The sequence below is a fragment of the Gadus morhua genome, chromosome 7 (genome assembly GCF_902167405.1).
Source record: "Gadus morhua chromosome 7, gadMor3.0, whole genome shotgun sequence".
NCBI lineage: Eukaryota > Metazoa > Chordata > Actinopteri > Gadiformes > Gadidae > Gadus > Gadus morhua.
In genome coordinates, this window is record NC_044054.1 from 25,451,604 (window position 1) to 25,477,804 (window position 26,201).

The window sequence follows — 26,201 nt, forward strand, 5'->3', positions numbered from 1 at the left end:
CTTTATACCCCAAGAGCTGGTGATTATCATGTTCGGTCACGCCCATTTCCAAACTTGCGTCGCAACAGGAGTGTTTGCTAGATGTGGGTGATTTAAGGAAACTTTTCACCCCACTGCATATTTTTTTGTTGCTTGCATTGCACATTATTCCCTTTAAAAAAATCTCTCATAATTCGTTAGGTTCTAGATTCTACAAATGATTATAGACAAGGCAACTTTATTTATGTAGCACTTTTCATGCACAAGGCAGAAAGTGTTTCACAATCAAACATTGTCATGCAATAAAATAAAATGAAATAATAAAATAAAATAGATAAGTAATAGAAAACAAAGGCAAAGTTGAAAAAATAATTATAGATAGTGAGATGTTTTTAAGATTAAGCAGAAAGCTAAAGCAAACATACAAGTCTTCAGTCTTTTTTTAAAAGCAGTCAGAGTTGGGGCAAGTCTTAAATCTATAATTATTTCAAGATTGTTCATTTGCTAACATAAACATAAAAATATGACGATCTGGTTCTATCTGGTTTATTTGTTGTGTTGAATTAACCTTTAGTTAGCAGATGCATATCAAAGACAATTTAAACGTTTAAATATGTGTATCCATATGTATATATATATGTTCAATTCATCTTGCTCTAAACTTGGTTTCTCTAATCATATATATATTTATATATATATATATATATATATATATATATATATATATATATATATATATATATATATATATATATATATATATATATATAAATATATGATTAGATAAACCAAGTTTAGAGCCAGATGAATTGAACACATGGTCTTCTGTTCCATTTTGTCCATTGTACCAATAAGGGATGTTGTACTAGGCAGTTAGAGGCAATCTGCGTTCTCCAGCTCATTAGCCTGGTTTGTTTTACTAAGTGGCGGTCAGTGTTTCAAGGAAAACTCAGAATTCAGTCATTAAGAACTATCCAACCTGCCCTAATGACTGCTGACCACCACAGCTCTGGGCTCACTCCTGTTTGTTCAGCGGGGACATGAGGAGCATCCATGCATGCTGCTTTCTGGCTTTAACCTCATAGGCAGACCACACAGATTGAATTTAATCTGTGTGTCTGTGTTAGTAATACATTTCATATGTTACCATTTACCAAGTCTGCACTAGGGGGGGGTTGTGCCGCAATCGAACACTAACGGTTTTAAGGTTAATTGTCCTTTATAAACAAAGTGTTTTATTTATTATTTTTAAAATTTTAAGTAAAAAATGTTGATGGCTGTGGCAATCAGGGTCAGCTGGATAAAAAACTACTGATGACCTCTATGCATCGCAGGGTAAAGGTGGCCTGCATTAACTTTCCAAACAGGGAGAGGTTATTGTAACTTATCTTCACTTCATCTATCTATTTGGATTCTCAATGGTTCAAGGTTTTCAGTCCCTTCACCTCTTGGAAAGGGAAGAAAATCACCTCTGTCCTCTTTGGTCATTCGATGTTAGTATGAGGAGGTTGTTTGTCTGTTTATTCTGCTCCTTTTTTGCCAGAATTTACAGCTCCCTCTTGAAATCCGTCATGAGTCAACTTGGTACGGAAGTTCCCCATCTTCCACCTCAGGCTCTTATTCCAACCATCCCATCCTGTCTGAGATCCTGGCTTGTTCAGACGGCTTCTGCCACCAATGAACCATATCATTGGGGTATGGTTTTAAGTCATGCCATTTGGCAGCAAAGGTCTCAAAACTGCCGTGCTTTTGTTCCCTAGGTAACTTAATAGTTTCCCTGTTCTGTCATATGGAACATTTCCGTCACTGAATAGGAATTCTACCTAGAGGAAATATAGAGATAATCAATGATTGAGAACCATTCAGTTGGACAAGGAATAATCAGGATGAAGAAATGCCAGCATTTTCCTTTACATTTCAGTTTTGAATGAAAAACCTTATTATTTTTGATTGAGAATCATTAACCTCAAATGTTCAGATTCAACTTGGCTGTGAATTGGTTGGTGGTCAGTTTATGAAAAGCAATCTCAGTCTTAAAATCTGGGACCTGACTGGCATTGAAGGAGGAATACACATTAGTATTGTATTGAATTTTTTGAATGGACAATCCATCTCATATTGTTTGAAATGTGTCCTTAAATTACAGTTTTGGCATTAAAAGGTTGTTTGAATTTACACATTGCACAGAAAAGAACACACATCCCATTTGAATGTCAATTTGCACAAGAGTATATCACCGGGTTAAGTGAGTTTTCAGTGCATTTACTGAACAAATGAAATGTTTCAGAAATTCATTATCGGGACAAGGCAATGGACTTTCTGAGGAGAAATTACTATGTTGCAAGCGATAGTGTTCAAGCACCCTTTTATCAAAGACGGTAGCACAAAGTTTGCACCTCCAAGCCAATGAAGTCTATAATATACTTTGAAAACAATAATGATAGAGGTTTTACATGTATTTGTGTTTTGTGAAATGAATGTCTATCAAAGGCTAATGTTCCGTTTAGACATACAAGATTGAAGAATCTGTATCAGCCAGTTGCTTCAGTTTTATCCTGAAGAGAGTTGATTGAAAAGTACGATAGGCTGCGTCTTTTTTAGAAAACCACACTAAAATATCATAATGTTAAGTGGTGACATCAGTTACCTAACATTGCAGGCATTGCATGAAATAGGGTTATATTTCTGACCCTAATATAAAAATCCAAGGATACCAAAATAAAAGTTTTGGTTTTCATTTTGGTCGAATTTCGCCATTTAGTTTCTGTTTCTTTGTGCTATATTGACACTGGTCATGACCGGGGTATTACACACCCAACTTAAATTTATTTTTTTCTGCTGCCCTGATTTGAGTTTCCATTACCTCTTTAAATGCACAAGTGGTGTCGAGTCGTACCCGGGACCAAAGTGCCGGACCTGCCTCTAAGTGGGGTGCGGGGACATCAGCCCTCATGGCAGTTGGAGCTAATGATGGATTTCATGATTCTTTTCCTTGATTCAGTTCGCGTCGGTCAGTCGCCAAGAAGGATCGTTCAGAATCTTTTGTTCATTCAGTCGCGTTTCCGGTAGTGGTTAATCATGGAATGCACGGTTCTCAGCTTAGTCAGTCGGACTCAGCTCCTCCATCGTTCTCAGACAATCGTTCAAACGGTCATCAATCAACACATAACATTACAATTAAGTTCCTTTCAGCTGAGGGGCGCTTCATGTCCGGAATCGGGTTGTTGTTGCCCAGGCCAGTCTCTCTTCACCACTCTGCTAATTTAACACATTGAACAGCGAGTCAGCGAGTGGGAGTCGAGTCTGGGAGAACGAACGATAGAGACGAACGAGAGATAACTGAAATGTGGAATCAGGTTGGTTCGTTCTTGTTAAAGAGTCGTTCTTTCGAACTGATTCGGTCACAAACCCATCAATAGTTGGAGCTTGATTGTAGGAATATAGGCTGAACAATAAGTACAATACGTAGGCTGCAGTGGTCTTTGGAGTGAGAGGGGTCTGTGAGGGTCGGCTGGCTAGCTAGCTTGCCTTGCAGGTGCTTATATCTCAACGCCGAAAGGTTGACCCAAATTTTTTGATTTGCCATCAATTCTAATAAAACTGCCATCATTCGGAAATCTCCACAGTCGATTCCTGTCACATTTGGTGATGAAATCGTATTACACAATTGCAAAAAACTTTCTGTCTTTGGTCTGCTCTGCTGCTTGGTGCTCCTTGCTTGAATCCCGAAATAAATGCTGGGATATCTGTCCTGCCAAGTCCACCAAGTTACCAACCGCTGCATCCTTGGTCAAATGGGCGTGTTGAGAAAACTTTTGGGAATTTTAACCGTTCTTTGTGATATGCCAACTTGTGTTTTGGGACAGTGTGTTTTGGGGTCCGCAAAAGATGAAGTTTCACAATGACCACAACACAAATAGGGCCTACAGACAAGAACGCAGATTGAGAAAAGCCTGATGTCTCCGATTTTAAAACACTTTGCAACGCCCCAAACTCTCTCCAGTTGTAACTGTTGTATGATTTGATGGCATTAAGCAAAAACAACTTGGCAGCTATCAAATATAATATTCATAAGTATGTTTTAATTAGTGTCTAATCCCATGAAAATATTTTTTTTTGTGTTTTTCGTTACCTGAGAATTAGCCCTGGCCTTTATATCTACATAGGGAGCTTCTATAAACTATGTTGCGTTGATGTTGCAGGCACCTGGTTGTGTTGCTTATATGTTTAAGTCGTCTGACATGCATCAAAACAAATCGTTAGCTAGTAAACAAGAAACAAAAAACATCTGTTACTGTTCAAAAAAGATTTAAATGTGACCTGTTCATTTTTAGTAATGTTACATTACATTTGTATCGAAACAGACTGCATTGATGGCCTAAACCAGTTAGAGACAACAATGCATGACTGCAATGAATCAGGTTTGTGCTTGTTTTGCACCTGACTGACACGCTACCACATGCAAAACAAAAAAAAATTTGGACTGTGTTTTGTGGTGAATAAAAGGACCTTGGACCTTGGACCAATGTTTGAAGTGAATGTTTAACCAATAATATGTTTGTATAATCTAGCCTAGAGGTTTTATTATTAAGAAAGAAATGCAATGCAGAGTTGACAGCAGTTATGTTCGATGTTATTTCTTCCTATATAACCTGCCTCCCGCTGTTTTAATCCCAGAAACCAGAGGAATAAGCTGTTGTTTGAAGTTGGGTCACAAATGCGACGGTGTAAAGACTAGGACACTTCAGGTTGATGCGCATAGCTAGTTTACGTTAGTACATTACTAAAATGTATTTGTGTTCATCGATGTAAAATTACATGTTGAAAGTTTGTCAACAGAATTCAAACATATTGTCTGTAAATGCCTTGAAACAGAAGACAACTTTGTGTGTTTTCATGCCTTCAAGGAAAAAATATTATTTTATCTGATGTCAAATCTAAAGACTGGTGAAGAGTAAAGGAAGTCTGTTGTATATGATTAAATTATGTAAAAGACAGGCCTAGATCAAATTTTACAGTATGAATTAAAGCATACCGTAATAAGCTTGAATTCTATTTCTTTATTTCATCCAATAGCCAATGCAAAAGTAAATTAAATGATTTTTGGAAGCTACATAAGATAGAGACGTAAAGCATTCTTGCATGTCTTCACATTTACATTAACATATTGAGCTTATACAGGTGTCAACCTTCCTCTAGACTGCAGGCAGTGAGACAAATACTTGAAGGCTACCGCCCTCTAGTGGAAATACAAGAGTCCATATGGAGGCAGTGTTTTTATGCTTTTGGGGGAACACATTTCTGCATAGGCCAATACTGAAAGGCTAAATGCACATAACTCTATACTTCCATGGTGTTTTCTTATAACACAGATTTATATGTTGAATAAAAGCACCTTGGACCAATGTGTGAAGCTAAAAGATAAATTATCTGTTTGGTTGTTTACAAAGGGTTTAAGTTAGTTAATGTAGCCTAGCTTTTTTATTCTAAGAGAGAAATGCAATGCAGCTGCATATAAGGAGTTGACATAGCAGTTTTGTCCATTGTTATTTCATCCCATAAGAGATAACCTCTTACTGTTTTAACCCCTGAAACCACAGGAATTACCACATTAGGGTTTGTCAAGTCACCAATGAGAAGCTGTAAAGACCATGACACTTCAGTGTGCTTCAGAGTGATACGGTTAGCTAGTTTCAGTTAGTACCTTGCTACATTCTCATTGTAGGCCTATATGTGTACATCAATGTGAAATGGCATGTTGAAAATTCGTCAACAGTTTTCATATGTTGGGTATTTCTTAAGTAGCAGATACTCTGTAAATCATGGTTGGAGGCCTGATATAATGTTTTGGCAGTCTTCTTACTGGCTAGAAGTTGGAATTAATAGTGCTGGCCTAATGTTGTCCTCATGGTTATTATGACACATGGCAACTTTGTCATACATTTTTAGTACCATCATTGTGTGTCAGTGTTAATTTGAGCCATGTTGTATATGAAATGCACAACACACACAGTTGCACATTTGGACACCAAGTGTCCGAGAAGCTTTAACCTCTCTTGGCAATCAACATCAACCGCTGCCTAAACAGAGCTTCACACATCCACACACAGATCAGAGTGGAATATTCACTAACTGGTTGGCAGAGACTGGTAAAAGCATTGGGTTGTACTCTTATTTTCCTCAAATGATTGTTTTATTTTAGCAGTTTATTTAACAGTGACAAAATGGCATAGATACTATTTAATGATAAGATGAGATTCAAGATGAATAAGTGATTCAGTTGTCTGCAATCTACAACCTCACTGCCACTGAATTACACACATTGTTCCTTTAAGCATTAATTTATATAACTATGCATATGAAACTTCAATTTTCTGATAGAACATGATGTAACTTATAACAACCCACAATATCCTAATGTTAAGAACATGCTGGAATAGAAACAGGCAGTTGGCAGTGTTACTAAAATGGTGCTTCCCCTTGCCTCTCCTCAGAACCTGTTCATTAAAGATAGGTTCCATCCATCAGTCTTATTGTTGGCACACTGGGCCTAAAATCTGGCTCTTCGCCTGACTATAACTCTTTCATTTACAAAAGGAACTGGCATGGCCTCCTCAATTAACCTTGGGAGTCCTTAAGAAGTTAACCACCAAACAATACTTACACATGCAGACGCTTAGAGAAAATATACGGAATGATCAGTCTATCTATGCCAACAACTCTACACAAAATGTACCTGCTGTCAACAGAAAATGAAATACACGGCATATACAAATGTCACATACAATCCATACTCTCCAATTGTTGTTTAATTTAGATCATAATAAGTAACTGGGTTTCATTCTTGAAACCATTAAACAGAGTCTGAGAGAATGCAGTGCAGTAGATGAATTAGGATTGTTGCGCAATGATACAATTATGGCATAATAAATGTTGGAATATAGTGAAACAAAATCAATCTATATGATACTGTGTTGATATTAGTAAACATTGTTTAAGCATCATATGAGATTGAGATACATATTGTTGAAGTTGCCCTTGCATTTCCACCCAAAGACCAAGCCTTTAATTCCCTGATCCAACCAGATGGATAGTTTGTTCACACCACTCACTTTCTAGAAGATAGAATTAGCCGTTCTAAATTTTCTCTTACACACTTATACAGATAGTCATGTATATAATTTATTATTGGCCTACATTTTTTTTTTTTACTGGTGCTCTGAGGTTGGTGGGTAGTGGTTGGGGAGTTTTCCAACGTCGGCTTTTGTTCTGTACACTGAATAATTTATATGAAATGACCAACGTATAGGAGCTTCAACCTCAAATTTTAGTTATGCTGACATTATTTTAGATTTGTTGCCCCATCAAGCGTGTTTCAAATCCTGTCAGATGCAAAAAGAAATCCAAGAGCAAAATATTAGAGCAATATATGGTTGTGTTACATGAAGCACATACTTTCACACAGTTTTTAGGGAGGATGGGAAAAAGGAATAATTGCTCTGCTAGCTGTGAAGTTTTCTTCTCTCCCGTGAGCCCAGTAGGTTTGTCCCATTTCAGCGGCCGGATAGGTTAGTTACCTGTCCTATATGTTCCATGGCTCCAGTAACACGGGAATTCGGCAAGTTGCCATTATCTTAATTATTATACAAGGCTCATTGGCGTATGTTTTACACCCTATTATACTCGGTCCATACGCAAGTACAGAAATGTAGGCCTATGTTATATGTTTTGTAACAAATGGCTGTAATTTATACCATAATTCTACAGTAGGCCTAACTTACTATTAGGCTACTGATAATTTTACAACCTATACTTGTATCTCCTTACATTCTGCCATGCAGTAGAACATTGAAATACAATATTAATAAAATGTTTTTCCTGCAGAAAATGAGGTGAGTGCTGTAGTGCAAGATGAGGTTCAAAATATTTTTAATAAAGCAACAATTTTAGACGTAAAGGAATGTTGAATAGCCTAAATCAAGGGAAAAGATTAGAACAGAGTTCAAAAGTTGAATGCTTTATTGGAGTAAACAATGTAAACATGCACACCATTTAAAAAGAAAAATACAAAAACAAACAATTAAAGTGCAGAGTTAAACAGATAGATAAAGGGATAAAGTTTGAATACATTTTGATAAAATGTAGAATAGCTGAGCTGTTGGGAAAAAAAGTTTGAAATGGTTGAATCATGTCGATGTGAAAGTCAAGTCAAGGACTATGGCCACCTGGTGGTCCCGTCCACCATTGTGAGGAAATAGGTGAAACCACGGGAGGGGGAAAGTGGATCCAATGGGTCCACGTTCATGTGATCAAACCGTCGCTCCGGCACCTCAAACAGCGCCAATAGCACCTTGATGTAACGATGGACCTTCGCCCTCTGCCCTTCCATCCAGTCCCTGACCTCCTACCAAAGCATGTGCCACAAAAACTTCGCTGACATTAACCGCTGTGAGGGCTTCCTAACTGGTTGTGAAATAGTTGGTTTAAAAAAATATTTGTTTTCAAGTAAAAAGATTGCTTTACATTAAGTAGGCCTATCTCTCCTCTTGTCGGATAATCTTTTTGTGTCGTTTGATTCACCCGTACGTTTGTGCTTTAAATGGAAAGCTTCGGCAACAGAAGTCGCTGCAAACTGGACTGAATAATCGTGTTCCATCAGAGTGAGGAATAAAAATATTGAATGAAAAAAACAATAGAGTGGATACTCCCAACGTTTCCCGGGTTTCCGATATTTCCCGGATGCTGGTGCTTCGAAATTCCACGGAACGCTTCCAATTCAAAAGTAGGGATTTCCCAGGGATTAGCAAAGGTTGAAAACACTTGTTATTATGTTAGTACACAAGAAAAGAAAATATAAAACATAATAGTCGTTTTTACAAATTGTCGAAATCGTACATATTCGACCTTTAATTTATTTAATTGTGTCTTTATGCGTCTATTGGACTTGTTTTAACGTTGAACATTGCATGTGAACAGGTAATGTGGTTTATTACTGTGGCATTACTCACATTTGTTTTTTGGGTCCAGCGCACCTCTACATCAGTGCCCGCCCCACAGACTGCTTACTAGCGTTCTCTGTCCCGCTCTCCTGCACGCGCGCCCGATTTCCCCGTGTGTCTCTCGCGCCCTTTGGTAGAAATCCCCACTTTCCATCGAGCAGCTGTAGCAGTTAACCCTCTCTGAGCTTTCCATCGAGCCGCTGTAGTAGGGTTAGGGACCGTGTTATCCCTCTCTCAGCTGTCCCAGCTCCCGGGCTGTCTAAATAACTATACACCTGTATGTTCCTTCTCGGCGACATGAAACCGTGGGGCGCCCTCAGTGCATCGCTGTTCCTGTTTGGTCTTACTTTATTACCAGGTAAGACCACATTTTAACCATTCATTTGTTGCGCTTTCAAACATTTCATATCCCTCATCGTGTCTAATGCTGTGTTATTTATTTATTTATTTATTTGAGTGAATTCTTACACAATCGGTTTATTAAAATACAACGTGTGAAGAGGCCTATGTTGTGCAGTGTGTGTGTGTGTGTGTGTGTGTGTGTGTGTGTGTGTGTGTGTGTGTGTGTGTGTGTGTGTGTGTGTGTGTGTGTGTGTGTGTGTGTGTGTGTGTTTGTGTGTTTATTTAACGACTACATTTCTCCAACTCATCTTCTCAGATTATACAGTTTGATCAGCAGATTACTCTTTTAATTCGATTATTGTCAAAGATAATTTTCCTTCTCTCATTGTCCTGTTCTCTGCCATTCTCTCTCTGTCTATTCCCTTTATTTTCTCATCCCTCGGTTCCAGCTCCATCCAGCCATGTTATAATCCCCACCATCTGGGGTCTTAAACGGGCATTAATGTACCGTGCCGTTCATTACACGATATGCCCTTACAGACGCAAACTCCCACAGGGGGTTGTATTTCCAAGAACACCTGAAATGCTTTTTTCGGTCTTTCTGGGTGATTAATGTTGGAGAAGGGTGCGGAACGGTGCGTGGGGGTTCCCACGCAGCAGCGGACGAACACGGCTGTTATCAGTAGCAGTCATGTGTGTGGCTTCTACTCCTATTAAGGGTACCAGGCCGTTTACACCGTGCACTTGAATGAAGGTTCTAATGGTGGTTGTTATCTGGCCAGGACAAGCAGATGGAGGGAGAGACAGAGACAGACAAGGAGATAGAGACACCAGGGACAAACTGCTTGGACAAAAGTGTAAATTTGTAAACAAGTAGACAATACAAGGAGACATACATGTGCCCAACAATTTGTACAAGTTGATGAACGTGGTTGCTTCATATTGTCATATTCTTATTCTAATACCTATATGTATATATATACTTTTTAAATAGCCTTTTATGCCTTATATGGATATGGCAAGAGAGAGAGTAAGGCAGGTTCAAACGGAGCAGGAGTCTTACATAGGGCCAAAGTTTGGAAATTAACCAGGGTCTCTGATTACAGTTATAAGTGTAAAATCCAGATAGACCATTGAGTTGCTCCAGACAGTCAACACATTTAAACACAAATGTATAGACAGGACCTACTTTTTCACATCTTAAATCTACCATTAACTCCCTTGCTATATTCAAGCAAGTAAAAACCTCATGGATGGCGTTGATCATGGAGGATCAGGAGTGTCCAGCTGGATTATCTCTCAGTCAAATCTCACTCTGAGGCATGATGGGTTGTCCCGGCTATAATCTGCATAGTCATTAACACTTCTGATCTCAAACGGATCCCGAACACACGCACACACCACCACTCTCCTCCTCCACTATCTTCAACCACTTTGCCATTACTCCATTCTTTTTTCTCCTTTATATTACACTCATGCTCTTCCTCGCACACCATATAGCAATATTCTCAATAAGTATAATATAAGAATTTAAGTATAGTAAAAAAAAGAGCAGCATGCAACATGCACAATTATGTCATTGTAATTTGATCACATAATGTGACAATAATGTGTGTGTTAAGTCTGTGTGTTTCACTCCCAACTGCATAGGCCATTGATTGAGTTGGTGCTGGTAATGAGCTTCTTCTGCAGAGAGAGAGAGAGAGAGAGAGAGAGAGAGAGAGAGAGAGAGAGAGAGAGAGAGAGAGAGAGAGAGAGAGAGAGAGAGAGAGAGAGAGAGAGAGAGAGAGAGAGAGAGAGAGCGCAGAAGAAGCCATGTGCCAACTGGCACACAGGAAGCTCTTCCAGTTGAGATCTCACTGCTCCTTCTCTCTCCCTCTCCTATATATCCTCTCCCCTCCTCTCTTTTCCTATAATGAATCTAGGTAAAAAGTGCTGACTATCCTCAGCCTTGAACCTACCAAAAGGAGTGGAAGACTGTACTTGGGGAGGAGGGGGGGAGAGGGAGAGGGGGAGAGAGAGACCCACAGCCAATGTTCAACAGCTGAAAACTTGATACTAAAAAAGAGAAAGATTGACAACAACCCACAGTTAATATATGAAATGATTAGTAAGATGATAATAATGAGTGAGTGAGGCAGTGATTGAGAAAGATGAACAATTTAATAAAGATCCATTGATAATCATTATTCCAGCATAACATATTGATTAAAAAACGAATTGTACTTTAGTAGCTCCGCCAAGCTTCATAGGGCATACTTTTAATGGCCAGTCTCGTTCGTCCTCAGTTTGCCCTCGCTGCCCATCACTCTTTGTCTGCGTTCTTTCCTCTACCTCTTAATTTATGTATTATGTGTCGTCCACCCCCCCCCCCCCCCCCCCTTGTGTTTTTGTTTTAGCCTCAGTGGAAGGATGGGTTTAGAGTATGTTTGAAGGTGTGATGTGCGGTGGTGATGGCGGAGGAGGATCTGCATAGATGGTTGCCTACATCTGTCTCTAATCTACTTTATTTCACCACCTCTGCCTTTTCTCTCGATGAATCCCCAACCCCGCTAACCCTGGAGACAGATGAAATAGGATTTTGCTCTCTGTCTACTAAAGGCCAGACAGACGTTCTCCATGGTCCTCCAGATGTCCTTATTTGTTCAAGGCAAATTTAAATCTCTCTCTCCTTTCCCTGCTCTCATTGCTCATTGCAAAGTAGGGCTATCTGAAGGTCATTGCAAAGGACTAGGATGCTCTCTGCCTCCTTTTTAATACAAGGCATGTCAACTATTTCTCCCTCTCTCTCTGTCTCTCTTGCCCTCTGCTCGCTCCTTCTCTTTCCACTAACTATCCAACTTTATCTCTGTCTCTCGTTGTTGTTCTCTCTCCATCTAGACTCTCCCTTCTTTCTTTCTTTTTCTATTTCTCTCACTTGCTAATGTTAATAATCCAAACTATGTTGACTCTCCCTCAATAGTGTCAATATTTTGAAGTGGATAAGGCTATTCCTGTTCCCATTTGTTGGAGGTGATTTTAAAAGATATGTTTACACACACTTTGTCATTATATATTTTTTCCTGTTATATTCATGACGTTTGACATTAATTTTCTTTTCAGTCAAATGTGACAACATTTTTGTTGTCTCGTAAGGTTGCAATAGCTTCACTGCACAAAGTGTCAACTGGAACAAAGTATTATGATAACTCAAAACACAGGAAAGATACATTTCTTTCCTGTCCATTATTCTATCCCTGATGAACCCATCGTTTCTTCAGGTTCAGTCTATATAGTGGGTGTTGCACAGTGATGATATGTAAGATCAGCTTCAACATAAAACATCCTTGACTTCTAAGGCTGTTAGTAGATGGCCAGCTGGGCTGACAGCGCACTGTGGTTCTGCCAGAGGGGTCGTTCATTCTTCCACTAGTGACAAAGTGATGCTATCTGTAACTGTCCTCCTGATATTTCCCTCATTTCCTATCCCCCCTCCCTGCTTCCCATTAGCAGTTTGGAATCACCTTATAGGGTGTCAACAGTTCTTCTTGAAAGGCTCATTCGTACAAAGACCATGATAATGTATGAACTGAGGTCTTTGTGGTGTGTTGCTATGATTGAAACGTAGGAGGATACAATAGTGACCTCGAGAATAGTATTTGAGCATTACAATCTGAGTCAACAAAAAAATTGGTTGGGAAAAACCAATGCAAAAAATCTAGAAACAAAAAAACAAAGAAAAGCTAAGCTTGGTTGAATCAACAGTAAGTAAACCACAGGTCAGTGCCAGTAGGCTACTTGTGACGTTCACTTAAAATGCTATATTGGATTCTATCATCTTATGATGGTCCTCTATGTAAACACCAATCCATATGCAAACTTAATAGGCAGCAACCATCCATCCTTTGGGGTGGAGACTTATTTCATTGTTACTCTTTTTTGGATACAGTGTTACTGGGATAATCAATGGTGAACAATGTTATTTTATTAAATGTTGCTGACCCTTCGCTCTTGCTCTTTCTATGTCCGTCTCACTCACACATTTACCCTTACCTGCAAAAACATATTTTTGCAGTCTGTCTGGGAGCTCACGGACGTTATGCCCAGAAGCTTATGAGCGACCTCTTCTCCAACTACACCAGCGCCCTGCGACCGGTGGAGGACACGGACAACATCATCAATGTGACCCTGCAGATCACCCTCTCCCAGATCATCGACATGGTAACGCCAGACCTGTTTGCTTTCACACACACACCCGTCCTAACAACAGTCCACTCATCATCGCTGCAGTAAAAATGAAAGGGATGGAAAACAGCACAACCCATTGGATGTGTCGTGTGGTGTTTACTTCTTCAAATTCCGAATTGCTATAACTTCATTCAGCCAAACCTCTGACTTCATGACAGTGGCCTGCGTTGACCAGCTGAGGTGTGTGATGGTTAATGGTAATCCGCTTGGCTACGGAGCCAGGAATGAAAATAGACTCCGACCATTAAATTAAAACATATTTAGATGATAAACAGGCTTAATATCTTCCCTCTGCTCAGGATGAGCGGAACCAGATCCTGACCACCTACCTGTGGAACAGGCAGATGTGGACAGACGCCTACCTGACCTGGAGCAAGGAGGACTACGACGGCCTGGACGCCATTCGCATCCCCAGCCGCCTGGTCTGGAAGCCTGACATCGTCCTCTACAACAGGTGCCTCGGCCTCCCAAGCGGTCCAGCTTACTCCTAGCTGGAAATACGTTCTTTTGGCCCTTCTTGCACAAATAATGTACTTCGGCAGTGTTATTCACCCTCAGCTTAAGCTCAGCTGCATAAACAACCCCTGTCATAAATCGTATCTAATAAAGGGACGGACCGGAGTAGTAAATTATACCTAAGGCAAGTGAGAACTATGTTGGGGGAAATTTTGAAAAGTACGCAGAAAAACATACATATACATAAGTACACATAAATATGTATACAAACGTCCACATAGCAAAACATACTTAATCATACTCATACATACATAGGCTACACATACGTATACATACACATACATAGTGTACATGCGTATGCATGCTGATACATATGTAGACAAACATATACATAAGTACACATACATATGTATGCATAAGTACACATACATATGTACTATAAATAAGTACACAATCATACGCTATAACCCATTATTCCATCAATCGCAAGTCCGCTTTACGCTGCCCAAGGACTTGAAACTCTGCATGCTCGCTCATTAGCCTCGGTGTCCTTAGCATGTCAGCGTGCTCGCGGAATACTGCGCACACGGCGAGATGACTCAACCACATGAATATTCTTCAGATAATGCACATGTGGCGAAATGTCTATTTTCAACTGTAACCTAAGAATAATCTTTTATATATATTAAAGTTCCACATCCCTTCTTCATCTGCTAATATTTTTTTTCTCTCCCTCCCTCCCCCCTCTCCCTCTCCCTCCCTCTCTCTCTCTCTCTCTCTCTCTCTCTCTCTCTCTCTCTCTCTCTCTCTCTCTCTCTCTATCCCTCCTTTAAACCCCCTCACCAACTCTAAACCATGGCCAACTCACCCCAGTGCCAACGACCAGTTCTCCAGTTCCATGGAGACCAACGTGGTGCTGCGGAACGACGGCTCGGTGATGTGGGACCAGCCGGCCATCACCAAGAGCTCCTGCTCGGTGGACGTGGCCTTCTTCCCCTTCGACATGCAGCAGTGCCGCCTCACCTTCGGCTCCTGGACGCACAACGGCAACCAGATGGACCTGGTCAACGCCCTAGACAGCGCCGACCTGGCCGACTTCGTGCCCAACGTGGAGTGGGAGGTAGGGGGTTGGGGATTAACCACTTCTCAGAGTAGAGGTTAAGGACTACATCCTTCATCGGACTACACACATTTACATTTAGGGCATATAGTAGACGCTTTTATCCAAAGCGACTTACAATAAGTACATTTGTCATAAGAAAGTTCAACAATATATCGTTGTTGGATGTTTTTAAAACCAAATGCAAAGCACTAACAATCGCTAGGTTGACCCATTCCCGGTTTTCAACATAGACAGCTATGATAAGATGCTACATAACTAAGTACTATTAAATATGACATACAATAAGTGCGTACGTTAAGTGCCAGGGTGCACAACATACAACAAGTGGGATGGGAGGGTCTTAAGACCTCTCTGCAGAGCCACCCAGCCTATGCAAAGTCTTGGTGAACCCTAAACAGGTTTGTCTTAAGTCTTTTACGGAAGCTGTTGGGGGACTCTGCACTCCTTACATCGGCAGGGAGCTCGTTCCACCACTGTAGTGCCAAAAGAGAGAAGAGGTTTTACTTTAATGATCGGCTTTTACTTGCTCTTTGCGATGGCGATACCAGAATTCCGGCTGAAGTAGTCAGCTCATAGTGGGTTATTACACACAAATTACCACTATGATCTTTTCCCTACATCCTGCCTCTTCCTCCTGCTCAAGGTGCTCGGCATGCCGTCCAAGAAGAACGTGATCCTGTACGGCTGCTGCTCGGAACCCTACCCGGACATCACCTACACGCTGCACCTCAAGCGCCGCTCCTCCTTCTACATCTTCAACCTGCTCATCCCCTGCATGATGATCTCCTTCCTGGCCCCGCTGGGCTTCTACCTGCCGGCCGACTCGGGGGAGAAGGTGTCCCTTGGGGTGACGGTGCTGCTGGCGCTCACCGTCTTCCAGCTGATGGTGGCTGAGAGCATGCCGCCCTCCGACAGCGTCCCACTCATAGGTCACTGCTGTTCCTGGGGTTTTCTGATGTTGATGTTGATGTGTTGTGTGGAGGTCATCCCTGTGTGCCTTTTTGACGTGTCTCGCTTGATCAAATATCCAACACAGGGTTATTCTGGAGAGTGAAATCTTTGCGACAAGCCAAAGTTTGAATATGTCGTACGAATAAAAAGAAAGAAAATAGAAATAGAAAAAGGTTGTACATTCGGCCATTCGGTTGCATGTACTACTAGCCCTTTAGTCTAGCCCTGACTAAACTGCACTGAACCTATTTTCTTCTTTGAAAATGTTTCTGATAGAATTGTGGGGTAGAAAATATTGGGTGTGTTTATGTGCGTGTGTGTGCATGTGTGTTTTTCTTATTAGCATCCAGTACAGAGAATTGGGTGCTGGTAGTGATTGGGCTCCAAAGTAATTGAAAAAAATCGAAAGATAAAAGCCTCAAAATTATCATACAAATATATGAAAGATTATTGTTTTATGTACTTGTGCAATTAACTATCACTATACTTCCAGTTTGCTCCATGACTTATAGCATCAACTTTTATAAGTGTCTTGGTGAAAAATAAAATATTTGTTCCAATCTCTTAATCCAGGGAAGTATTACATTGCCACCATGACGATGATCACCGCGTCGACGGCCCTGACCATCTTCATCATGAACATCCACCACTGTGGACCCGAGGCACGCCCCATCCCACAGTGGGCCCGCCGCTTAATCCTGGACTACCTGGCTCGGATCTGCTTCGTCTACGAGGTCGGCGACAACTGCCTGGGGCCGTGCACGAAGCAGCCCGCGCTGGAGCCCGCGCCGCTGGAGCAAGAGGAGGAGGGTGTACACTGGGGGGCCAACTGGGATCTCAACGGGGGAGCCTGGGACTGCCAGGAGCCGAGGCCTGGGGCGACACCCCCACCAGACCCGAAGGAAGGGGTGGGTTACGCCAAGCAGGCTGACCAGAAGGAAGCCCTTGTGAACATTGAGGAGGGAGCTGTGAGAGGGGGGTCAGTAGGAAGCTGTACTGGGACAGAGAAAGGTGCAGGAGGTGTGGACACCAAAGAGGGTGCAGGCGGAGGAGTCGGGGATGGTCGTCTAGAAGGTGGTGAAGGGGGAGGAGGAGCGGGGGAGATGAGGAGGAGGAGGGAGGGGATGTGCCAGCTGCAGGGCCTGCGCCGGGACGTCGAGCTGATCGCCAGCTGCTACCAGGAACAGCGCTCGACGCAGAGTCTGGTGGGAGAGTGGAGGAAGGTGGCCAAAGTCATGGACCGCTTCTTCATGTGGCTCTTCTTCATCATGGTCTTCTTGATGAGTCTGCTCATCATGGGGAAGGCAATGTGACAAGGGGGTTCAGCTGATATCCTTCTTCATGTGGCTCTTCTTCATCATGGTCTTCTTGATGAGTCTGCTCATCATGGGGAAGGCAATGTGAAAAGGGGGCTCAGCTGATATCCTTCTTGCCAATCCGTTTTTTTTTATTCACCAGTCATCACAATTTGGTCACATGTTTGCTTGTGCACTAAAACGTTTCGCTGCAGTAGCAGGTAGCACTTAGCTGCAACTTTTAAGCATTAATAAGGAACTTGGATAGAAAGTGAATTCCTTATTTATGAAGAATTGTTCATGCATGAATACTCGTTGAACTATTCATAATCAGTTATATATTATTAATACAATAATTAGATAATGGTTTATAAGATTAGTCAATGAGTTAATGAGTAATTTATAATACAAATGTAATTTATAATACTTTATAAACACTTAATAATGCTGCAATTCATGATTAGTAAATGTAGTTTGACAACATTAGTTAACTTTTTTGTGTCATTAGCATGACTAAAAGGCTGGAAATGCCTTGCAGCAGTACCAAGTTGTAGTAAGGTATGTTTAGTCCTCAATTTAGACCTCATACCAAATACTTAACTAATGTTTTATAACTGCCTGAAGTTATATGAATTGCAGCATTAAGTGTTCATAAAGCATTAACATGTTAATAGTTTGTAAATCATCAACTCGCATTTCATAAATGAACCATATTAACCATTTTTCTTGTTATCTTATTAATAATGTATATTATGAATTGCTGACTGCGACTGACTTAACGAACACCAGCATTGTCTTATATATTGAATACATGCTGCTGAAACTCACCCAGGCTTGGGCCCACAGCCCACTGTGGTGTAAACAAGGCAAGGCAGCATGTCAGGGAGCTAGTTTATTTTAGGAAACCATTATACCTTAATCTTTTTAAATTTTTGCTACATATACAAACTACCAGCATTGACCAAAGTGCTGCAGAATTGAAGGTGCGTATAGAAGAAAACAAGGAGATTCCTACATACATTCCTTGACACAGTTAGTAACACGTTGTCCCAGACTTTTCCATCGTGCAAGACTAGGATCTGCTGGTCTGCAGTGTCAAAAGATGCAGTGAGATCTTTGACATCAGATTTTATGTTGGGCCAATGAACAAGCAACAAGCAACCACACAGATGCAGAAGTTGTAGCAATATCTATAAAGGAAGCAATATACGTTAACACATGTCCACTTAATCAACCCACTCGGTCACTTGTTTTTCTTCAAACTTTTTTTTGCTGTAGCACTAAAATCATTATGCTTCTGATTTTGAAAATAATCAAACATGTTGAATGTGATTCTGCCAACATAAATGCACACATGCACACACACAGACACATAAACACAAAGATGTATTAAGGAACTATCACAGTATAAATATGGTTAAATATGGAATATGGTTTATCACTCACCTGTATAACAAATATAATATAATAAAATATAACAATACAAATAAAATTAACTGAACTGAAAATGCAGACTTTATTTAATCAAGTGATCTTCTTAGAGAATTTTGAAAGGTACGGCATTTTCGCAATATACAAACATGCATGAAACTCTTTTACCTTGTTTATTATTAGTCTGGGGCTCCTGCGGGCCTTGAGGTCAAAGGATGGGTGAAGAGAGGAAGAGTTGAATACATATGGATGACTGAATAAAAGTGTGAAAAGGTGTAGGCCTACCAGAATAACCCGATTTGTGTAATGTATTATTTATGTTTTCTAATTTTTAAAGGTTTTACTGATACAACCTATTTAGGGCGAGCTGCAATGAAGAATACTCCAAAAGTATTAAGCTGAATGGTTATTGTTACTTATTTGCTAGCAATAACGAATATAAATGGTAATGTAATCTATTTTATAATATTTAGATACAACCAAATAGAGAAAAATAGTGATATCATTACATTGCATTCGTTTTGTCTTGTATTACAGCCCCCTGTTCAAAGGGAGTCAATTGCACCAAAACAATTTATGCACAGAAATTACAATAGATACTTTTCTGTAATTGTTTGAGCGTGCTCTCTGCATGTGCAACCCACTAATACAACAAAACTTGAACACGATGGGTCTGTCTAGCGCATAAATATGTAATCTTCACGCTTTTGCTACGAAAAGAGTTAACACCTTTAACACGCTGTTTTTCAATAATGGCAAAACAGCTGCAGGTTAACGTGAACTACCAGTAGAGGGCGAGAGGCTACTGTGTCTTAAAATTGCACCAGCAATACACTCTTACCGACTTGTTACATAATATCACACTGCGTCGTAAGAGCTTCATTAACTTCACACAGCCATGAACACACCAGTCTAAATACTGAAGACTACAACTCCGAATGCAAGTAACACAATTATATAATTATTACATTATTTGAGACTGCAAATTAAACAGACACCGGCAGGTTGAGGTATAATAGTGCCAAATGTACTCCAACCAGTGGTGGTACAAGCATACAATTAGTATGCACGGTGAGGCCTGATTTATAATGGATAAAGTGTTTTAGTAGGCTCTTAATACAGAATGAAATCATGATCAGTATATAATTAGATCAAGTGTTTTGGTCCAAAAATGCTTTATATGCTATGAGTTATATTGAAGCCAGTGCAGTGATATAAGCATTGGAGTGGTCTGCTTCTTTATCTTTTAAAACTCGCAGCCTCATAATGGATGAGGTTGAGCTGTTTAAGAGCTTTTTTTGAGAATACGAACAGACATTTTTTGACTATAAATGCATGCTACATTTAACATGGTAGCCATGTATTAAAAAAAGTAACATAGCCCTGAAACATTATGACAAGATTATATTTATATGCCTGATCTAATATAGGTTAGAGCCTCTTGAGAAATCCTGAGATTCACTTTGGAGTTTCGAAATGAATATTGGTCTTACCTTGCTGCAGTTGTTCAAATACCTCTTGTTGTAACATCTTGTCACTTGTTGTAATCTGAGAATTCCCTGTAATATAGATTTATGTTCATCTTTCAATGTTCAGTCTATTTCGGGTGAAATTGTTTTGATTGCTACACTTCTCGTTGGGCGCTGGGATTATTTACTTTATTTGGTATACTGCGGCGCTTCTCCTTTGTAATGACCTCAAATCTCCACCACCGAGCGCTGATTTTTCCTGCCCTTGAGGCCATTTCCAATGACGAAAGTGGCCTGCATTGCCTATGCCAGCGACCAAAGTACTTCCATAATGATGTCATCGTCTACATAAGCGTCCAGTAGCAAAGTGTCAAGTGATGAGGTTTCTTGATCGATTTAGTACGTAGTCTGTAAATGTTAAACTATAGGTCATAGCTTATAAGTTTAACTCTGATCTACCTGTTGACCAATAAAATAATTAGAAACCATGGAGCTGAATCCGACTGTAGGCCTACACATACACACACACACACACACACACACAGGGGCGAGTGTGGGGGCCCTAGGCAGAGGATTGTTGAGGGGGGGGGGGGTGGAGCGATTGTTGACGGGGGGGAGGGGGGGGGGTTTGGCTCTAGGGGGCCCCCCCCGTGGCCCGGGGCCCCCAAACAATTGCGGGGCCCCAGGCAGTTGCCTGGTATGCCTAATGGGATGCGGCGCCTCTGCACACACACACACACACACACACACGCGCACACACACACACACACACACACACACACACACACACACACACACACACACACACACACACACACACACACACACACACACACACACACACACACACACACACATCGATATCCGTTTGTGAAGCTCCGTCTGACCAGTGGTTAATTGTTTATTTAGAAAATACTACTTCTCGATAACAGCTGTTATACCAATGGATATGACATTATAATCGCTGTTTACATGTTGAACCTGCTGGCTTTACAACGGTAAAAAGCTGCAAACTATGTGACCAGCCGAGCTCTGGGGTGGGTATATAGAATATGAACTTCATAAAAATCCAGATTCACACCGATCATTATCCAACCGATCATTATCCAACACTCAGGCGCCCCTGTGAACTTATCCACACTACCCATATGGTAGATTCAATATAGCGCTACAATTAATTAGAGTGGCTTCTGCACCTCCTTGCCCGACTAATGTAAGCTAGACCACTTCCTGCCTCAATGTTTTTCAGGTCTGCTATCTGGTAGAGAGCCTTAACCAGGGTTAAGGAACTACTGAGGTCCAGAATCGTATATTTTAATGAAACATTTACTGCATTTCTGGACAAGAATCAATCTTACAAACACATCTACCTAAGCTATACACTACATAAACTTAACAAAAAAAAAAAAAAAAAGGTTGATAACATAATCCCTTATTAAATAAACAGAGGGACTTTTTATTAAAAGTGCAAAAATGTATCACAATTTACTCTCACCATTCGTTTGTGTGCGTGTGTGTGTGTGTGTGTGTGTGTGTGTGTGTGTGTGTGTGTGCGTGTGTGTGTGTGTGTGTGTGTGTGTGTGTGTGTGTATGTGTGTGTGTGTGTGTGTGTGTGTGTGCGTGTGTGTGTTTAGGTGTGTGTGTGTGTGTGTGCGCGTGTGTGTGTGTTTGTGTGTGTGTGTCCTTGTCTTCTGTTCTTCTGTCTGTCCTGCTCCTCTCTGTCCTCCTCTCTGTGCTCCTCCTCTCTGTCCTGCTCCTCTCTGTTCTCCTCCTCTCTGTTCTCCTCCTCTCTGTCCTCCTCTCTGTTCTCCTCCTCTCTGTTCTCCTCTCTGTTCTCCTATCTGTTCTCCTCTCTGTTCTCCTCCTCTCTGTTCTCCTCTCTGTTCTCCTCCTCTCTGTTCTCCTCCTCTCTGTTCTCCTCCTCTCTGTTCTCCTCTCTGTTCTCCTCCTCTCTGTTCTCCTCCTCTCTGTTCTCCTCTCTGTTCTCCTCTCTGTCCTGCTCCTCTCTGTTTACCTAGAATAACAAATAACTAATAAAACAACATAGAAGAAAAAAAGAAAAACGTCCAGGTTCTGCTATGGCTATAGGCGTATAACATCTATCATCAAAGTACTTGATGAGTAGTTCCTTCACTGGCCAGGCAGGGACACAAAACAGGAAGACAGTCGATTGTTTTTTTTGGTTACCTAGGTAAGCATTTGGACATGAACAAATTGTGATTGATGGATCGGATAGCAATGCCAAGTTCAAAAACCGTTGCGGGAACATGCTGGCTTTCAGAGGGAGAAAGGATAGATCAGACGTTTTCAACTCCTGATTATGGGACCATTAATATCAGGAGTTCATTATATAGTGGTTCTTTTTGGAAATGATCACTGAGGTCCTGACCTCGGTGACCTCATAGTTGGCTACGGCCATAGTGGTTGGATAGGAAATAAAGCATGTCATGTAAAGGGACATGTGGGTCTAGGGGCCGGAGGCAGCAAATGGTGAGGGAATCCAAACAGAAATCTCAAAACATAAATTGCATGAACGTCACCATAGGTCATGAAGGATGGGTGATGACCGAGATTGCGGGTACAATCGGCCGAGATGGGTTTTCTCCGGAGGGTGGCTGGCATCTCCCTTGGGGATAGGGTGAGAAGCTCAGCCGTCCTTGAGGAACCCGGATCAGAGTTGCTGCTCCTCTGCTTAGAAAAGAGTCCGTTGAGGTGGCTGGGCGTCTGGTAAAGATGCCCACTGGGCAACCCCCTTGGGAGGTGTTCCAAGCACGACCAGTGGAGAGGATGACCCAGGACTAGGTGGAGAGATTGTATCTCAACACTGGCCTGGGAACGCCTTGGGATCCCCCCGTCAGAGCTGGTCAATGTGTCCCTGGAAACGGGAGTCTGGGGCCCCCTTCTGGAGCTGCTGCCCCCGCGACAGGACCCCGGATGAGCACATGACGATGAGGTAGAGGACGTTTTTTAAGTCCCCACAAAGAACACCAATTAGTTTATATGTATATAGTTTATATATAATACACTTTACAGCTCATATAACAAAACATTGTAGCACTACATAGTCAGATTTAATGACTTGAATCAGGTTTTACCCTATTTAAACTTACATCCACCTGTTTGATACTTGCTGACATCCCAAGGGATCAATAAGCCATCATAGGATTTGGTTTCATCAGAACAACATGCTACTGTTTCATCACATCAATAGAGTGGCCCTGAAAACTGGGCCACTAATGAGCACACACACAGACCAACCCTCCAACCCTCTGGGGATTGTTATTAATGAGACCTGGCTGGAAACAAAGAAGTTATCAACTGTTTCTGATAATAATTAACCCCATAGGAAAGCGTCTGATAATGGGAGTTGAGTTTCGGATTGAGTTGGAGAGAGAGAAGTATGTGGAAGCAATGGGATTTTTTGATTGGCATAACTCAGGATATAATGATGATTTTTGTAGATTATTGATGTATTTACTCTGTAGCCACACACACACACACACACACACACACACACACACACACACACACACACACACACACACACACACACACACACACACACACACACACACACACACACACACACACACACACACACGCAAGATAGACGAAAAAAAGAGAGAGAGAGTAAGGACGAGGGACCAGGCTTTTGCCCCATAGAGACTGGCCTCTGTCTTCTGGCCTCTGGAGCCAAAGATCTCTTCTAATTCTATCAGCCGGTGGTCACTGGGAGGCCATCTGGACTGATCATTATATGCCAAACCATGGAAAATAAAGTATGAACCTTTTCAGATGACAGTCCTGTCAAGAACAATGGCAACAGCATGGAATGCCATCTACCAGGGTTAAAGCTTTGATTTCTTTTTTCAAGATAAATTAAATATTAGTTGTTTGCATAACCCTAACCCTGTCACGGTTAGCGGGTGGCAGGCAGGTAGGACCCATCGCAGACAGTTCAGGTAAAGGATGATTTATTAACGCAAAAGGCAAGGAACACCAAAACACAGGTGACGCAGTTGACGCAGGTAACACAGGGAACACAGGGAACACACAGGACACAACTTGCCACAAACTACAATGATCCGACAAGGAACAAAGGAAAGACAAGGGCTTGAATACTGCAATGTTCTTCATGGAAAGAGGGGTCGAATCCAAAGGAATAGCTTTAAAGAGACTTTATTTGTATAAAGTATTTTCGGTATGGTAAACTGATGCTCTGAAGTAAAGAGAGATTGAAGATGTGTTCTAAGCACGTGCGAGAGTGTTCTCCTAGCTGATCCTAGCCACAAACCCACGTATGTCTAATCGCTGCCGGGAGAGTTCTAATGTTTTCATGGCCAGGTGGGCTTCTTTATGGACTCAGCGAGGACCGGAAGACTTGGAGAGGAACCGGTGTGACGTAATCCTCGGTTTTCCTCGCCTGGTCTGTGATGCTGCCCTCTGTGGCTAAAGTATCTATTGCAGCCTTCAGTAATGTCCTGCTTTCCCTTGTGGCTATGTGTAGTATTTATGGCTTATATATTTGGTCCTACCCCCTATTGGTTAAGTGAGGGAAATCAAAACCGGAGTTCTCGGCCAACTCCAACTTGAGGGATTGCAGTCCAGCCAATGCCCTGGCCACGGACCCATCTGGTGCTGTGTTATTGGGGATAAATGTACAACATGTTGTCCCTATCATCCCGCACACCCCTCCTCGTTCTGCTAATAACATATCTAAAGCTAGCCTATTCTGATAGGTCATCCGGGAGGTGGCATCCAATTGTTCGGACAGTCCTTTGACTGTCTCTTCTGTAAAATTAACAAACCGTTGTTGATTATAGTATATGTAATTTATCCAGTCAACATTTTTATTAATTGTAGACCACCAAAATAGAACTGATTCAAATCCTGCCGCTATCTGATTCCGGGCTTTATGTTCGTTGGGGACCCCTCGGGGTACTCCTATTGCGTCTATGTATATGTTTTTATCAAAACTACCCAGGACTGGTGCATACTCTCGTTTCCGACGGGTCAAATCCGGGAGACCACCGCTGCTGGATAATGTGAGATCCATCACAGTCTTGCTCTCGGGTAAAATGTAGATAGGCATTATTAAATGTATGATTGCGCATGTTCCTGAGAAATTAAAGGGGAGAACTCCCCTGAGGATCTGACCTCCACAGAAACACCATATATCACTACGGGCATGGGTCATATTGGACAACAATTTTATCTCTCTAGTGGTGTTACAAGAGTCAAGAGGAAATGATCCCAACTTTCTCCCTGTTCCCCTTCCTGTGATACAATGATAGTCCGGAGTTAAATTAACTTCAAATCTTGGGGGTATAGATCTAATTTGGGTCTGAGGATACATGTTATTTAGTCTGGATTTTATTGCAATTGAGCATCCTGGGATGTGGCCGTCCACGAACAATTCTAATAGACAAACAAAACCTTGCGGTGAATTATGCGGGGTGATTCTAGCGGGGGCTGTGGTCAAGGAGGGGCGGCCGGCGGCACAGATAATGCAGTTGGTCTTGCCCTGGGCCCGGGCCGTGTAGTTCATCCATTTTAACCACATGTTCTGATCAAGCTCACCCGTCTTTACCTCCCAATATTCTTCGTGCGTCCCTCCATTTGGGTGCACTACCGGGGGTGGTGAGAGATGTGGCGCTCCTAAGGAATCATACGTCCCTCTAGATGGAAATTTATTGGGACCGCATGCAACTCCTGATAGATGGATAACTACTTTTAGGTCCTTCCCATAAGTGACCGCCCTTAACATTAGAAAAACCAGGCCTTTGTCTGTCTTATGAGATCTGTTTTCGGGAATGAGTAAATCTGCCCTTAACTTTATGAATATTGACTCTCCCTTGACTGCTAGACCATTATTGCTCCAGACTTCCTTATAGCCATATAATCTTCTGGTAAGGGAGATTCCCTTTTG

General features: G+C 41.5%; 1 protein-coding gene across 1 annotated transcript; it reads left to right on the forward strand.

Annotated features, from left to right (window-relative positions):
• Nucleotides 1–8,933: 8,933 nt before the first annotated feature.
• On the forward strand, nucleotides 8,934–18,587 carry LOC115547958 (neuronal acetylcholine receptor subunit alpha-9-like). Its single transcript, XM_030362483.1, has 6 exons — nucleotides 8,934–9,336; nucleotides 13,375–13,520; nucleotides 13,847–14,001; nucleotides 14,877–15,123; nucleotides 15,770–16,055; nucleotides 16,651–18,587. Exons 1-6 carry the CDS (start codon nucleotides 9,258–9,260, stop codon nucleotides 17,388–17,390), a joined length of 1,653 nt encoding a protein of 550 aa, XP_030218343.1. The 5' UTR covers nucleotides 8,934–9,257; the 3' UTR covers nucleotides 17,391–18,587.
• Nucleotides 18,588–26,201: the final 7,614 nt, after the last annotated feature.